General features: G+C 36.1%; 1 protein-coding gene across 1 annotated transcript; it reads right to left on the bottom strand.

The window, feature by feature from the left end:
• Positions 1-8445: 8445 nt before the first annotated feature.
• LOC120952207 (uncharacterized) lies at positions 8446-15666 on the bottom strand. The gene is made up of 5 exons (XM_040371418.2): positions 15239-15666; positions 9659-9694; positions 9424-9584; positions 9174-9337; positions 8446-8938 (listed from the first exon to the last, which is right to left on the bottom strand). Exons 1-5 carry the CDS (start codon positions 15306-15308, stop codon positions 8590-8592), a joined length of 780 nt encoding a protein of 259 aa, XP_040227352.2. The 5' UTR covers positions 15309-15666; the 3' UTR covers positions 8446-8589.
• Between the last annotated feature and the right edge of the window lie 1405 nt (positions 15667-17071).

Genomic DNA, 17071 nt, shown 5'->3' with positions numbered 1-17071 from the left:
TTATGTAACTAAAGGAACTCTGTTCTTTGAAATACTTTGGAAGTTTTTTATTTTAACAAGTTTCTCTTTTATGCGACCGTTCTCGTCAATGGTTGATTTGCGACTAACTTGTAATGAAACGATCGTTCCTAAATCTATTAAAGACTACTTCGATTACACGCGGCTACTTCGTTTACACCCCCTCTCGATCGTTCATCCCAAGTTTCTTCCTCAAGACTTTCAATCAACCAGCTTCTAATGCCTTATTGGTATGTAGCTTCGGAAGGGTTCGAATCAATATCATTACTTTCAATCCAACATCCTGTAACAAGCCCAAGAATTGCCTCAACAAACCAGGAGGAGCTTCAGGCAGCTTTCCATGAAGAAATGCTACTTTAAAATCAGGCCTTAATGTTAACGATTCACCTTTGATAGCTTTCTTCCTAATTTCACAATTATAATGACTTACGTTTGCGCTGAGTTTTGAAGTTATCGGTTCTTCCCTTTCGCCATTTTCTTTTTCACGTATTCCTTTATCGCTTAATATTTCAAAATATTCCTCATTATTCTCTTCAATATCGACAAACTTTTGATGCACTTGCAAACCGTTGGCAGCATTATCTTTTCCGACCATTTCCCCCTTTTGCTGAAAACGGTCATTGTCCCGCTGTTCATGAAAAAGGAAATTTTACATCTCGATTTTCAGAACCACAAGTGTCGTTATCCAATGAGATAAAGGCCAATTCTTGATTTTTTTTATATGGTTCTCGGCATGCGTCGCAAAAATGTGTTGATTTTCGATCGCGACCGTCTACCATACAGTTTTGCATCACCATACCTGTAGCTTGAAATCGAAAATATTCATTACGAGGCTTTAGTGTACTCACCGCTGTCATACACATATTTGCAGATCGTCTCGTTTCTAACTGCAACTCTAGCTCATAAAGATTTTGTTTCATATGAGCAACGCCAATTACATCCTTCTCTAGCTTCATTAGGGCTTTTTCAAAGCCATCTTCACGAGTGAAAAGCACATCGATTCCAGCATGCGTCATTTTCTTTACTGAAACTAAGTTACTTCTCAACTCAGGTAAATAAATAACATTCTTCATTTCTAAAATAACGCCTTCTTTCGTTTTTCCACGCACGGTACCTTCGTATTCTCCGACTAAAGTTACACCGTCTTTGGCAACATCAACGATAAACGGTTCTTTCAATTTTCGAATGTTTTGAAGGTATTTGATGTTGTTGATGAAGTGGTCACTGCATCCGGAATCGATTACAAATGAATGTATTGCTTGCTCTTTTTCTTCCACTTCACACTGAGGTTTCACCATGAAACTCACAGTTTTGCCTGCCACAACAGAGTTAGCATTTCTGTTTTCCATCTTGGATCGGCAATCCTTTTGCATGTGGCCTAATTTTCCACACCGGTAACATCTTCCTTTGAATTTCTTCATCTGATTACTTCCACCGATAAAAGCGGTTGAATTTTCTTCGACATAGTAGTCCACCCTGTCGACTCGCTTAGACTCTTCTCCTAGTAACCGATGTTTCACCATTTCTAATGAGAGGTCTTTATCTTGGATATTTTCAAGGGCTGTCACAAGAGGATCGTAGCTATCCGGCAACGTTAAAAAAAGTTGCGATACCAAATCGTTCTCTTCCATTTTCGCACCTGCATTTTTCAACTGTCGCACTAGCTCGTCGAATTCGGCAAAATGACTTCGCATAGAACACCCTTCCTTCATGCGTAACGTGGCCAGTCGTTTGCGCAAGATCGTCTGGCTTGCCCCCGACTTCTTCGCAAAAGTGTCTTCAAGGGCTTTCCACATTTCCTTGGCTGTTCCCTTTTCTTCGACTATGGCTAGACAATCGTCTCCAACAAATCCAACCAGCAAGGATTTTGCCTTCCGGTCCATTCGCAAAAACTTGTTCCGCGGTTCTCCGACCGCCTCAGGCACGTCTTCTTCGAGCGCCTCCCAAACTTCCGAAGCTTCCAAGAACAAACGAACTCGAAAACGCCATTTTCCGTAGTTCGTTCCATTCAGCTGGGGAATGCCAGCACCTTCCTTTACAGAGGAGCCCATAACCTAAAGGAACTCTGTTCTTTGAAATACTTTGGAAGTTTTTTATTTTAACAAGTTTCTCTTTTATGCGACCGTTCTCGTCAATGGTTGATTTGCGACTAACTTGTAATGAAACGATCGTTCCTAAATCTATTAAAGACTACTTCGATTACACGCGGCTACTTCGTTTACAGTAACGGACTATTTAGTACCTTTATTTTAAGGTACTTATGTAACAGGATAAACACTAGCAGGTGTAATGTTTAGATATTTACCCATTGAATCCTTGTATAAACCAGGGTAATACTTTGATTTTTAGCAACACAATTATGCAGGCCAGATACACAGGTAAAGAAAATTATTATTACATTTCTCTTGGGCAATGGCTATTTGATCAAAAGAACAAATTAACAGAACAATCTGAACTCATTGGTTGAACTTCGATTCCATCCCAACTATTGACTATGTTTTTGTTGGCACGTTTTTCCATGCAAAAAAATGAAATTATTCTCGGCAGGCCATGAGATTTTTGTTAAATAAAAAAAACAACCGGTATTCTGATACAAACTATTGAATTCTGACTGTAGTTGAACGCTTATTCGTTTCCATGCTTTTAATTGAACACTTGATACTTGGTTGACAGTTCAATTTAAAAGCATGCGTTTGTATGGAAAACAGGGTTTGTTAAATTTCAAATTATTTATTAAAAGTTTACCTTATGACTAGTCCAGATCGAACTATTTTATTTTTTTTTTCTTTTGACTCAACAACCGGTGTCGATCAAAGCCTGGCTGTACCACTTGTCGTGTTGGCTTTCAGTGACTTTTGGATAACCCCCCATAGCAGGATAGTCAGTGTTACGTATGGCGGCACGGTCTTTTTGGGGCTTGAACCCATGACGAGCATGTTGTTAAGTCGTACGAGTTGACGACTGTACCACGAGACAGGCTTAATTAATTAATTAATTAATTAATTAATTAATTAATTAATTAATTAATTAATTAATTAATTAATTTTAATTTAGATTGTAATAATCTCGCTCATAATAAAATTTGATCGTTTATGTTATGTCATAATATAATTTATGCATGCATTGTATGGTGGTCTCGCTTGAATTCCTCCAGCCAGGCGGGCATTCATAACCGGGTTTCTAACAAAAGTGTTAACTGTCCTTTACTGCTCTCGTGGGTTCAGCTATACTTGGGGTGGGTCATACGATTAATTTTACGATACGATCCGGAGTCTCACGGAATCGATCCCGAACCATGGTTGCAGTAAGGGTTGCTAGATCACTTTAGTAATCAAATTCGACCTGTGGGTGCAGCGAGTTTGGGCCAACCCGAATAATCAGTAGGTACGTAAAAGTATAAGCATTTCCGACCCGGTGCTTGGGCCTACTTTACCTACTTGTACCTTTCGGGTCGACCCGAACGACTACTGGTCACTTACGGATGACTCTGACCCGGTAATTTCGGATCGACCCGCTCATCACAAAGCCACGACGTACAAGCCAAGATGTACACGTGCGATCCCGGTTATTGCTGCATCCCGGATTTCGTTTGGCGTCCGCAACCCCATAATCTGCATGTCCGGTATGCTAGCCACGGCAGCGAAATTAACTAGCCGCATATTAAACTATATAAACATAAAACACATTATATGCACAACGATATGCCACGATTTTTATTATTTTACCGGTACACAAGTGGACAGGCGGGGGAGGGAAATCGAATAACTCGGGTAAATAATAGTAAAAACACTTTTGTCACAAATCTAACATAATATTTGCATATGGCATAATTCTTTTACATTTGCAAAAAGAGCATATACCTCGATGCATTTTGTTGTTATTTACCTTTTTGTTAACTTTGTTAACATGATGTTTACCTCTTTGGCCGAGGTACAAACAGGCATAAATATCACTACAACACTTTGTTTTCCAACACTTTTCATATTTAAATTAACTGTGCACGTCGAAGTAACACTAAACACATTAATACACTTCACTATAACAAGTTTTTGTACACATTATCACGCAGAATCAAGGAGATTAAAAACATCAACATTCGAAACGTCAAACTTTGCCACTTTGTATGAAGACAAATGTGGTAGTAAGAATGAAACAGACTGACCGGCAAAAATTGGGTGCAAATAAAAAACGAGTTCTCCAACTGAAATAGCCGTCGACGCACGCACACAATCACACACGGCGTGTTCCAATACGCTGAGTTCGTTTTGTGTTAGTGACAAGCGCACTCAAAAAGCAAAGCGCGCTCTCACCACAGTGCGTTTCTCCTTGCTTCCTCAAGCTTCCTCATATCCCTCGGCCTGAATCACTCAAAATTTGGGGTCTCATTGTTTGCGTGGCAGTGTCTCTTCGACCCGCGATGGTTCGATGCTGTAGTGTAAGCGAGACAACACAATGTGACGAGCAGCTCCAAGTTGAGCTCGCTGAAAGAAGACACACACACACATTCACAGACGGCTCGTCAAAGCACGGTATTTGTATTGGTGTTAGTGAAGCGCGCGTGTAAAACAGAATGCGAGCTCTCACCGCAGCGCGTTTCTCCTTGCTTCCTCAAGCTTCCTCATACCCCTCGGCCAGAATAACTCAAAATTTGGGGTCTCATTGTTTGCGTGGTAGTGACCATTTTAAGCAGAATTCGATATGATATACATCGTAATTAGTATATAAATGACTTATGACTGCGGATTGTTCGAGGTATATTGTAGTGATACAGGCAGGCGTTGACCGACAACGGTTGTTTTGCCAAGGAAAAAGAAGTGAATGAGAAGATAGGGTAAGCGCTGTGCGATTATTCAAAATGTTTCTAACTGTAATTTTGTGTGGTGTACGATCACCTTAATCTAGAAACCGGGTACGCTGTGTGCAAAAGCGTAATAAATATGCGACACAAATACTAACATGCGACACTCACGCGTACGTACACTTATGTACTATTTATCCTCAGAAAGGATACACTAACACCCTAAAATGTATGGGCTTCCGGGGGCATATAAGGGACCGAACTTTTAATAAACAAACCATTTGGATTTTGCAACTCTAAGAAACCTCGTCTTTTTTAATTTTGCATATTCGGATCACGAAAGAAATCTCTCTTCCCTCTTCACCCCCTTCTGCGGCATAGGCTAATCAAATTATTTGAGAGAGCAACTATTGGGAAGGTTAATCTTTGGTGTCGAACGGTTTAGAAGATCGCTGTTACAGAACAATTCGGAGCCGAAGCCTTTACTCGGCAGTCGAAGGCATTGAGATTGCCAGCATCGGTGAGACCAACCAGAGACATTTATAACTGCAGACTAGCCGCTCCGTACGACTACCGATTACATTTTTTGATATTCGATTGGAGCCATTTCTGTTTTTTTTTTCATAACCATGCCATCATAAAATGTTAATATCTAATATTTATAACTCATTGAAAGCGATTGTAGCCAAGTTAAAATTATTTGCACTCCCCTTCTACAAGATGAATCAATGTACTTTCCAACCTCCCCAAATCAAAACCAAAATGAAATGATTACGCTTAAGATAGAGGGGTTTAGATTAAGGATTCAAATAATCGATAGCTTATTAATAGATTAGCTCACACAGTCCATACCTCAATTCGCGAATCATTCAAGACACTTCAAGTGCTAAAAAATATTTGCCGAGCTTTATGCGATCACACACCACGAATCTTCGTCAGATAAAATTATCGTAATTTACCAAAAAGTTTCGTATAATACGAGTTCTTGTTATAAGAAATGAATATACCACCACTTGGAACTTGGAAATTAGTGAAAAATAATGTTTAAACACGTTATATTACAAATTTTCTCTTGATCTGCCGAAAAATTGCTGGCCAATATTTATGTTATTCATCCTGCGATGGATAGCTTGGATTCCTTGAAAATGATTCGCAACAGGCTGCTAGACTTCCCCTACCAAAATGAAAAAAGTGTGGTTGAGCGATATTTTCTAACAAAACTGCCGTGTGAGAACGCGACTAATGAAAAAATTATTTATCCTATTTTAATAATAAGGATAAAAGAAATTGCATATGACGTTAAAAGTACATTAATCATTTTTTAACTAAAAAAGAACACAATGAAATAAAACATAGCAAATTTGTAAAAAAGAAACGATTCCAGATTTGAAGCGAGAAGTACTAGAAGTCAATTTGTTTAACAATAATGTTTTAAACATTTTTTTTTTATAAATATTGTGGTATAATTTTTATTCTCAACTGTGCGGCCCGCGCATGACTGAAAAACTGTACTTGCGGCCCACTGATCAAATGAGTTTGACACAGCTGATCTATAGCAATACGGTCGTTTTGTACCGTTCCTCCTGAATAAAGAATATATCTTTCGATCTATGTCAATGTTCTGTTCAATTTGGAATTAAAATTTTATTAAATAATTTCGGCCATAATTTGTCAGATAATCTAAGCCTTGAAGATTCTGAAATTAACTGACATAAAAAGTACATGAAATAAAATGATGTTTTAGTATTGTTGAGACGTTATCAACAAGATTCTTTCTTTCACCCGAATGTACAATAAATTTGAGATACACAAGCGTCTTTTAAGCAACGTTAGTTTATTGTAGCTAAAAAATCAGTCGCTTGGCTCGGGGATCGGTGAAAGAATGGCTAAAGATCGTAACCTTTGCCACGTTCGGGAATTTTCGTGCTATCGGGACTGCTCGGCCCGATCGTTATCAAAACGACTCCACTTCGATAGTGTCCTCTATTGGGATTGAAGGAAAACACGACTGTGCCATCGAATTAACCATTAATATTTATTTTAATATTTAACACTGGCCCAGTGTTTGCGAGCCAGGTAAACATTCTTAATAGTACAATTCGATGATGGCTGTTGAGTTTTTTGTTCACGACCGTAAATACTTTTTTTTCTAGCTCTTTTACGCCTGAATATTTTCTTGCGCACTAATAGGTTTACATCCCCTGCCTGGTTGAAGTGCACTGCATGCCCTTTTTGTTCCCCCGATAGAAATGGCGATTCACTTCTCGCTAAATCATTTGCAATGATTATCCAAAACAACTTTAACAACACAACACTTATTGAAACAACATATGTCATATCCGCTTGGCGAAACGTAATAAATTCGCATAAACTATTTAAGCACTACGAATCAGTTCTCTGTATGGTTCACTTCTTCTGCTGCAAGTTCACTTCAGTACAACTATGTTCCGAATTTCGTCAGGAACTTTATATCGCTGGCAACGGGTGAGATGCGTAAGGAAACAACACAATTTACTTAACTTAATCCGTAGTCCTTTTCTTAAACACGCGCGTAATCCTTATAACCTATTTCCTTGCACAGTAATTTGTCTTTTCTTCACTTCAGCACGGTGATTCCGATTTGCCTCAGGAATCATTATTAGCCAGCAACGGGTGAAGCAAAGGATCACAATGTGGAGAAAATTAATTATTTGAAAACGAACGAATTTTTAGAATGTTGAGACATTATCAACAGGATTCTTTCTTTCACCCGAATGTACAATAAATATGAGATACACAAACGTTTTTTAAGCAACGTTAGTTTATTGTAGCTAAAAATTCATTGAAGGAAAACACCACTGTGCCATCGAATTGACCGTTAAAATTTATTTTAATTTTTAACAAGTATGTTCAATGGTAAAGTAACTGAAAGACATTCTTATTTAATTCATTTATTTCTTTCTTGATTGAAATGATCACTAGATATTTAAATCTGAAATATAATTTTTACATTTATATTGTTATTTTATAATCCCTGCTTACTGTCTAAGTGTATTTACAATATTAATTGTGTTGGTGAGGGTTTGTTTTGGAATAACAGTGCCCGTATTATGCACGGAATAAACGGTTGGCGTACGCCAACAACGCATCCATAAAAGCACGTTAATGAATGTTCTTCATATGCTCTGGCATTTTTGTTTCGTACATAAGTATTTTGCAAATGAATATCTATCACCAAACCAGCCACTGATGAACCTTGCCAAATTTCGAGCTCTAGTGCAAACAGAAGTAAAGTTTGGCAATATTCATCCACTGGTGATAAGATCGTCATTTACACGTTAATACTATCATTTTCCTAGCAATTCATGCTTTGCAGGCGCATGAAGATGGTGGAACAAGCGATAAAATTCAACGATAGTACCCGATTATGGGCTTACACCTAATCCAAGGGCATAAAAAATATACTCTTTGTATTGTGTGTCACGAAATACACTACTTGATAACGCAAACTTGTGATCCCGCTCTGAGTTGTATGTCGCTGAATACAAAAATTATATATATATATATATATATATATATATATATATATATATATATATATATATATATATATATATATATATATATATATATATATATATATATATATATATATATATATATATGTTTTTAACTGAATTTTTCACCGATTTCCCTTTACCCCAGACAATGGCCGCTCTTTGACTGCTTGCAACTTGACGTTATCATTGAAATGTTACGTTAGATTATTGATGGAATCATTTTATGCAAATAATTTATGCGTTTAGCAGGGTCGAGGATTTATTGTTATCAGTCAACAGCTTCCGATTGAACTGCGTATTTTTAAGAAATGCATCATTGTCTGACAACCTTGCCGCAGCTGCTACGGCTGCATTAGTTAGCAATATTTGACTCACGTCGTTATAATTTGGTAAAAATCGAGCAATGTTCGCATTGTCTTCGAAGCCATTATCTGAACTAGTATATCGATGATTTGCAGCAATAGATTGGGTCTTTTTATTGTGGTGGTGATCTTTACGCAGTATATTAGGGACGGCAACTGCCGTTAGAAGTTGCTCATCCTCAGGTGGTACATTTTGTTCCGTTGATACAAGGGATCTCAAACTGTAAATAGATGTTAAAAAATAAAGTGAATACATTTTTACATTAAAAAACTGTACATTTTTGTTTTCTCTTAATTTTTTCTGTAATAGTTGGTTCTTTTGCTATAAAATAGCTGCATTTTAACCATATTCTTAGTAAGTTACATGTACATAATTTTACGTTACTCGTTACGTTTAAATTATCCAACAATGATAAAAATTTTGTACAAAATTAAAAAGAAACAAATTATTCTTACTCATTGCTATTATCCGCTAATTTTCCTTCTGCACTGCTGGGTGACTCTGAACCAATCCTCAAGGAATCCGATTCAAATGAGCCTAAACCGTCGCTGTATACATACGTAGATGATTCCATAGCTGGTGATGGGTATATGATCTTGTTAAAAGGGTAGTATGCATTCTGTGTGATTACAAAAATTAAAACGCCACATTATGAAATGAATTCATGTGCTTGGCATGTTTGTATGCGGTTGGAAAAGAGCGTACCTTTTCTGGCAAAACTCTTATCAAAGCCCACCGTTCCGCGCCATTTAAAGCAGCTGGGAGTGGGTGAGATTGGTCCAGCTGCTGCTGTGGTTGAAATTGTACAGCTCCCGGCACATCACTGGAAGCCATATGCCCCGGTTGGCCCGCGCGTTTGCCATGAGCTGCAAGAAATGTTCATAAGAGTGTGTTGTCCAGCGCCACTCGGTTGCACCATAGTTTTGTGTCTAACACTTACCTCCCCAGCATGAATGTCCGTAGCTCAGGCAGGATCCTGCAGGGCGCATAGCGTGATGGTAGGATGAGAAAAAAAGGTGAAACATTGGTTAATTGGTTTCTGTTTTGATCGTCAGACTGTACAAAAATATTGATATATGATTGGATCCACCGAGTTTACAGTCACGCATATAGGAAATCCCAAATCAATTTTTTACGTTATAGCCATTGTATGCCCTCTTGGGACCGAATGTGATTATTTACCAAGTTTAAAGTTCAAATGGTTGAACATTGAAGTTCATTTTAAATTATTGAAAGTCAAAGAAGTCCAAGGATCTTTGTTTGTTAAACTACAGTATTCACTATAAGATTCAGTCGTCACCTAGAACGATTAGACAACATGCTCGTCATGGGTTCGAGTACCAAATGGACTGTTCCCGCATACTTATTATTAACTATCCTGCTACGGGTAATCAATAAGTCGCTGAAAGCCAAACTCACTAGTGGTTCAGTCAGCTATGGATCGACAACTGTTGTTGTGCCAAAGAAGAAGAAGAAGAAGAAGAAGATATTGTTCAGAGCCGAATGTGGCCGTCAAAGGACTTTAATATTAAAAAAGAACAACAACAAATACCTACTATATATTATATGTGTTTGTGTGTTTTTTTTTAAATTAATGGAACTCTTTTTAAAAGTTATCAGTGACTTATTGATTACTCATAGTACGATATTTACGGGGTGGTCCCGTAGTACAGTCGTCAAACCGGACGAGTTAATAACGTGTCCGTCGTGGGTTCAAGCCTACAATGGACCTTTCCCCCGTAGCAAGGATTGACTATGCGGCTGCGTGGTATGGATTAAGCATCGATAGCATTATATGCAGGCATGTCCGCGTTGGACGTTACGCCGAATAGAAGAAGAAGAAGTAGTTTACAGGCGGTCCGGAGATACACGGTTAATGGGGACCGAAAACGGCTACAAAAAACCGTGTATCTCGAATTTCCGCGTAAGACGAATCTCGAGATTTCTAGAAAAAATATCACTAATATTCGTATAATTTTGCAAGTAGGGGGTGGTTTTAGCCGATTAATTAATTATTTGATATGATTATGACTAAGTTTAGTTTAAACCTTTTGAAATGGTTTTCAACATTCGATCAAGACATTGGGGAAGGGAGGGGGGGGGGGGTGGATTATTTGGCATTTTACAATTGATGTGTCAAATAAGTATAATTTGCCCAAAGAACTGTCAAATTTGGAAAATCGCGTATCTCCGATCCGCGTATAACAAATACCGTGTATGTCGGGGACTACCTGTAATTCGTCCATACGGGGCTAAAACCCATGACGAGCATGTTATTAAGGGGTGCGAGTTGACAACTGTGTCACGAGAATGGCTCCGTGGATTTTATTAGTGGGATTTAAAAAAAAATATTCAATTCTGTGGGTTTTTTGTAAACAGTCTTCCGGTCTGTCTGGTAGCCTTTTTATTTTATTTTCTCACTATCCCTCTTGCCTTGTTTGCTCTCAAACAGAATGCTATCGTTGAAGTTGACTGTCATTTGAAGCATCCTATGGCCCTGTAAATATATCGTCATATATTGCCCGCTCAATACAGTGAATGGATTCCATGAAATTACTGCGTTATTTAAAATAGTGATGATTTTGTATTAATCAAACATTTTTCCACGACAATTAATTTTAAACTGTCATGTAGCGTTCCATTAAAAAAATCTGTAATATTTTCTTCCCGTGGCATAAACAACTTCGCGTTGATCGTGTCCGCGTTATACGCGTAATATTTAGTAATATTTAGTAATATTTAATATTTAGTGTAGGTGAAAGGATCTACGCGATCCTGTAAACAAATATTCAGTCCAGCCTTTGAAACATTGAAACTACCTGTTGCTGATGGGAGAACGTTAAAATTTTGTGTTGATAATAAAAAAACAAACTGAATTAATCAAATTTCTTTCATTAAATTCGTATTATTGAAGTTTGATTTTCTTCTTTGAAAAGTAATAATTAAATGTTTTGTTAGTATTGTCAAGATAACGCGTCAAGAGGACGCATCGGTCCGTTGATGTCCTACAGAGTAAATGTATCGTATTAGAAATAAAATAAATGTATTAGTAATAAAATGAGTAAAACAAAAGTGTATATTTTTTCAGGCATAACTTAAGAGAGTTACGACCGTTCCTACGAGAAATAATTGAAGCGTTACACAGTTTGAAGCATTATGTATAGTTAAATGTAAGTATAATTATATATTATAACCTGTAAACTAATAAAACGCTAGAGAGTACTATGGTTTTGTCATGATTTTTTGAAGAGATGAACCTGTTTCTTTTAAAACTGCTTTGTGCTATATCAAAATGGTTACGAATGAGTTGATTACCTTGCTTGGATTGTAAATATATTACGTATATTGGTTAATGATTCAAGGTTATATCTTACCAAATCTCACGGTTACGATAGGCATCAAAGCGTACGACCTAACAACAGGACTGTCGTTGGTTTAAATTTTGAAAGGAAGCAACCTAATAACCATAGCTGTTACAGATAGGTCATAACGAATAGTCAATTTTATAGCTGGAAATAGTCAATTTTAAAGGCAACAAACCGATAACCTGCGTCTTGGGTCAAATAAATCTAATAACAATCAATTGTTCATGCATATTGAGTCTGCTTTGCAAATTTTTCATCTTAGTATCGTATCACCGGCAAGCGAATGAACTTCTTGTGCAAATTCTTAGTATAGGAGAAAAAAGGCCAAAGGGTATGAAATAGTATCTGATGAAACGTATGAAACTGCTTCTGCAAATTTGCTCCAATTGAAATTTTGGAAGTTCAGCATTACGAATGGATATATGTATCCTTTTATTGTTGTCTGTAGAATCTTTTGTAAAGCTGACGCACATGAGTCCATATTGTTAGGTTTAATGGACAGTTGAATGACGAACCCGTCATCAATTAACAAACAATATTGACGGTGTGGTGTTACGGACTATTAGATTGTGTGTGCGTGTATCAGTTATCACATGTAAACGGGTAAAGTAAAAAAAAATGAAACACAGAAGAAAAAAAACAATCCAAAAACCAAAACACGTATATTATTTCAATTTTATTTTTTTATAGAAAATGTAATGTGTTGAAGATATCTGAAGAAAAATGATTTTGTCTATTTGTGACATGTTCGAGAATGGTGAAATTACTAATAGGAGAGATCGTTAGGAATATTTCAAAAATATAATTGTCGAGGAATATAGTTTGAGCATCGAATTATTATAAAGTCTTACTTCTACCATTTAAATTTCTAATAGTTTATCAAATAATGATTTTTGTTTTCAATAAAAGTTATTTTATAAAACAAAATATAGCGTTTGTTCAAGCTGTATTAATTTTTAACCAAGGTTTAATGGACAATGTATGGCGGAAAAATGTCGCAATATAAATAATCCTCAGGCGGCAGGCATTTTTATTGTTCTTTTTCTTAATGTCAAAAGTATGCTAGATGGGTTCAGAAAGGATTCGTTATTTACCTTTTCTTATAGGTTTATGATACACACAAAAGGGTTTTTCTTATGGGAGAAGTAAACTGAAATGCAAATAATTTTATTTGCTTCAATCTGTGAAATGATAAACGAATGCGATTGTGCTCGCCTTATACGTGACCATGTTTATCTGTTCCTTCAACAAATTGGTCGAAAAATGTGTGTACTTTATGTACCCCTTAAGGTATTTTTTTAGCATAATTGAAGTAAAGCGTTTGTGAAGACGAATATGTATAATGTTATTAAATTTTCAGAACAATATATCGTGACGTCATCGATCGATACCATCGTTGGTAGCAGAAATTCTAAATACAACAACGTATAAAATGAGTGACGCAACAGTGTGTCAACATGTTTTTTAGCTTGGTTTCTGGCTCGGAGAAGGAAATGGAAACGAATATGCCTTTCAGCGATTGTTTTACGGAGGCTTTGGCACTTTGTGTACTTGATGCAATGTCAACGATGCGCAACTTATCATCACAGCCCTGCAGCTTGGCCCTTCATCTCTAAACAGAGGAAATGCTTTGCAACAAAAGGATTACGGAAAAATGGAATTCTTTCACATAGGAAAAGCTGGTTGGTTAATCAAACAGCATTTTTGTTTTCCTGAAATACGTAGAAAACAAGTCATACGGATTGAAAAAAACACAGGGGAAATCACACAACAATTTTAAAAATCATTGCAGGTTCTTTCCAACTATATATTTAGATAAACTCTGAACTGTAGACAACCTACAATATACACATAGACGCGTATAGCTGAAAAAAAATCGGGATACAGAATTTGAAATTTTGAGAAATTGTTTTTTTCGTTTTTGATTGAATGAATGAAGGGGCTGTGTTTTTGATTATTAGCAATCGTGATATCTCTAAACGGAACTGCTTATTTACCGCGCTATTGAATTGTAGAGAACTGAAATAAAGCAAATACTGAAAAATAAGAAATATTTTCACTCATTCCTAAGAGTTGAATTACGTTTCGTTTTTGATAGAATTATCGACTTGTATCTTTTTTTTCTTTGGCACAACAACCGTTGTTGGGTAAGGCCTACCCGTGAACTAGTGAAATGAGCTTGATTTTCAGTAACTTATTGTTACCATAGCAGGATAGTCAGTCCTACACGTATGGGGACACGGTCTGTTCGGGGCTTGAACCCATGACCAGCATTTGTTAAGTCGTACGAGTTGTCGACTGTACCACCAGATCGGCCCAATCGACTTGTGTAACACATGTAATTTATTTGATGTTAGACTTTCTGTTACATTTAACTGTTGGACCAAAATTGATACCAAATCTATGTTCCAAAATGTATTATTTATAATATTAATCAGGTAAGACATACCGCACTCAACACGACCAATTAGTAGTATGACGAGTACAAACCATAAGAATCTGCATGGATCGCGCTTAAGAAAAAATGTGCTTTTAAATAATGCATCCAGCTTTATTGTTTCACACTTCATTGAATATTATGCATTTTTTTATGTTTACTTCATTTTTTCAATAACTGTTAAGGAATTGCCGAACAAACTGTATCATATTTAAAATATTTTCATTATCGGCATTTCCCCGTTCTTACCTTAGCAATTTTGTGTCTTGTTAATATTTTTTAACGAGCAAAACGATCTATTTAGTCATAAATGCTTTATGTCGGATTAAGCTGTGTAAACTTTTATATGCTAGCCCACTGTATTGTTACGAACAGCTGGATCAGTCCGCTCGATGATAGCTTTATAGACATTCAATAATGATTTAAGGATTTCTTTGAAATTTCTTTAATTTCTATGTAAAACTGTTCATGAAATATAGTTTTTATTTATTTTCATTAGAAACTATTTTTCATTTTATAAAAATCAGCTTTTAGCAATACCGATCCGTTCCTACTAAATAAAAAAATCAATCGGATTTTTCTGTTTAAAATTCTAATGGACTGTCTAGTCTGTATCTTATTTGTTTATACTTATGCCTTCGAAAATTGCTTACTACTACTTCATTTTTTGAATATGATGCTTCACGCATTGCTATTTTATATTTTAACATGAACATACCTTTGATTTGTTTTGAACACACACTGACGAGTATAATAAAAACAATGAAACCTCGAATTTGATAGGCCATATTAGATTTTACTGTGAGCAGGAAATAATGCAGCTTGCACAATATCAATTTTGCTAAATACTTTAAACTCGTGATATGCAATTTTTAAAATTTGTCACTCAATGAAATTAGCAAAGACCATCATCACTGCTGCGTTTTATCTTATATTATGTAGCGCACTGCACAGCTAAAGTAAAACAACGCAACTCCGTTCAACTAAAGAGTAATGCTTTCATTTAAAAGAAAAATACAACAACAAACGCTGACTATTTACGGCGGCACACTGGATCCACTAGATCTTCACTTCAACAGTAAAGTTGGTTGGTTTTAGTTGTTAAAACGAGTTATCGAGGTAAAGTACCGGGAGCTACTGCGAGTTTCTCACGTCAGCTTCAGTATATATAGGAACAACCGAAAATTTACAACCCTATCGACCCGACGTATGATCCATCCCGTTCTCCTCATTGATAACAAGGTATACGCGGGTTTCGAAGTATTCAACATGCGCAGAAGATGGATAGAAAGAAGAACGTTATTTCACTTAATGGCGAGGTAAATTATGTAGTTTGATGTTAAAATAAAGTTATTTTGGTGGATATGTAACGTGGTGTTGTAGCTATGTCGAGTTTTAAAATGATAATATTTTGTATACATCTGGCTTTGTTTAGTATTGGGTGAACGATGAAAAATTTGAACTTATGTGATATTAATGTAAAGAATTTGTGAATGTAAATATTTTTAATCTATATTTCATCTGTGTATGTGTGTATATTTGTATATCTGTATGTATATTTGCATATATGTAAAAGTATATCTTTATAGAAATAATAAAGAAAAAAAACAAAAAATGTTGTATAATTAATAATTTTTGTATATATATATATATATATATATATATATATATATATATATATATATATATATATATATATATATATATATATATATATATATATATATATATATATATATATATATAAATTAATTATACAAGATAATTTGTTCTGTATAAATACCACTGCACCAACTGCATAAACACGAACTGTCGAACTGTGTGTGTGTGTGTGTGTGTGTGTGTGTGTGTGTGTGTGTGTGTGTGTGTGTGTGTGTGTGTGTGTGTGTGTGTGTGTGTGTGTGTGTGTGTGTGTGTGTGTGTGTGTGTGTGTGTGTGTGTGTGTGTGTGTGTGTGTGTGTGTGTGTGTGTGTGTGTGTGTGTGTGTGTGTGTGTGTGTGTGTGTGTGTGTGTGTGTGTGTTTGTGTGCTTTGAAACCGTAACTATATTACAGCTTGTATTGTATAAAATATTGCATGATCAGGTTTGATCATAAATTTACCATAGTCTACAACTAATCGAGAATAACTGCATACCAGGTGCATTTCCTATCGGTGAAGGTATGATAAGAGATTCATTGTGATTATTTTTGACGCTGAGGTGAACGTAGGTCATGTGAAGGCAAGAACTGGTTCAAACAATTCTATATGGCGGAGAAGGCTAGCATTGAGGTATCCTTATGCTAACCATGAGGCGTGAGGCATGTGGCTAGTAGAAGAAATAAATGTTATAATATTTTTAAGCAGTTTTACATGTGCATCACGTACTTAAATCTTTATAGTGTCATAGTTCACGATAGCAATAGTTCTTATTTATTTATTATTCATTTCTTCATTTCAAATTATAAATACGCGCCACGTGATTGCCGTATACGTGGCTGAGCATCTGGTTATCTGGTTGACATCTGGTTATGCTTTTTAAGAATATGCTTGAAGAACGTTCACACAAATAG

The sequence above is a fragment of the Anopheles coluzzii genome, chromosome 2, assembly GCF_943734685.1.
Source record: "Anopheles coluzzii chromosome 2, AcolN3, whole genome shotgun sequence".
Lineage (NCBI taxonomy): Eukaryota > Metazoa > Arthropoda > Insecta > Diptera > Culicidae > Anopheles > Anopheles coluzzii.
Note: the sequence above shows the minus strand (reverse complement) of the source record. Positions and strands in the feature narration are given on the sequence as shown.

Excerpts from the sequence above, each read along its gene's own strand:
- LOC120952207 (XM_040371418.2), bottom strand. The coding sequence starts at position 15,308 with ATGGCCTATCAAATTCGAGGTTTCATTGTTTTTATTATACTCGTCAGT. Across the intron at positions 9,338-9,423 it reads TAAGAGTTTTGCCAGAAAAG|AATGCATACTACCCTTTTAA; the intron begins GTACGCTCTTTT and ends GTAATCACACAG. Across the intron at positions 8,939-9,173 it reads TTAGCGGATAATAGCAATGA|TTTGAGATCCCTTGTATCAA; the intron begins GTAAGAATAATT and ends ATCTATTTACAG.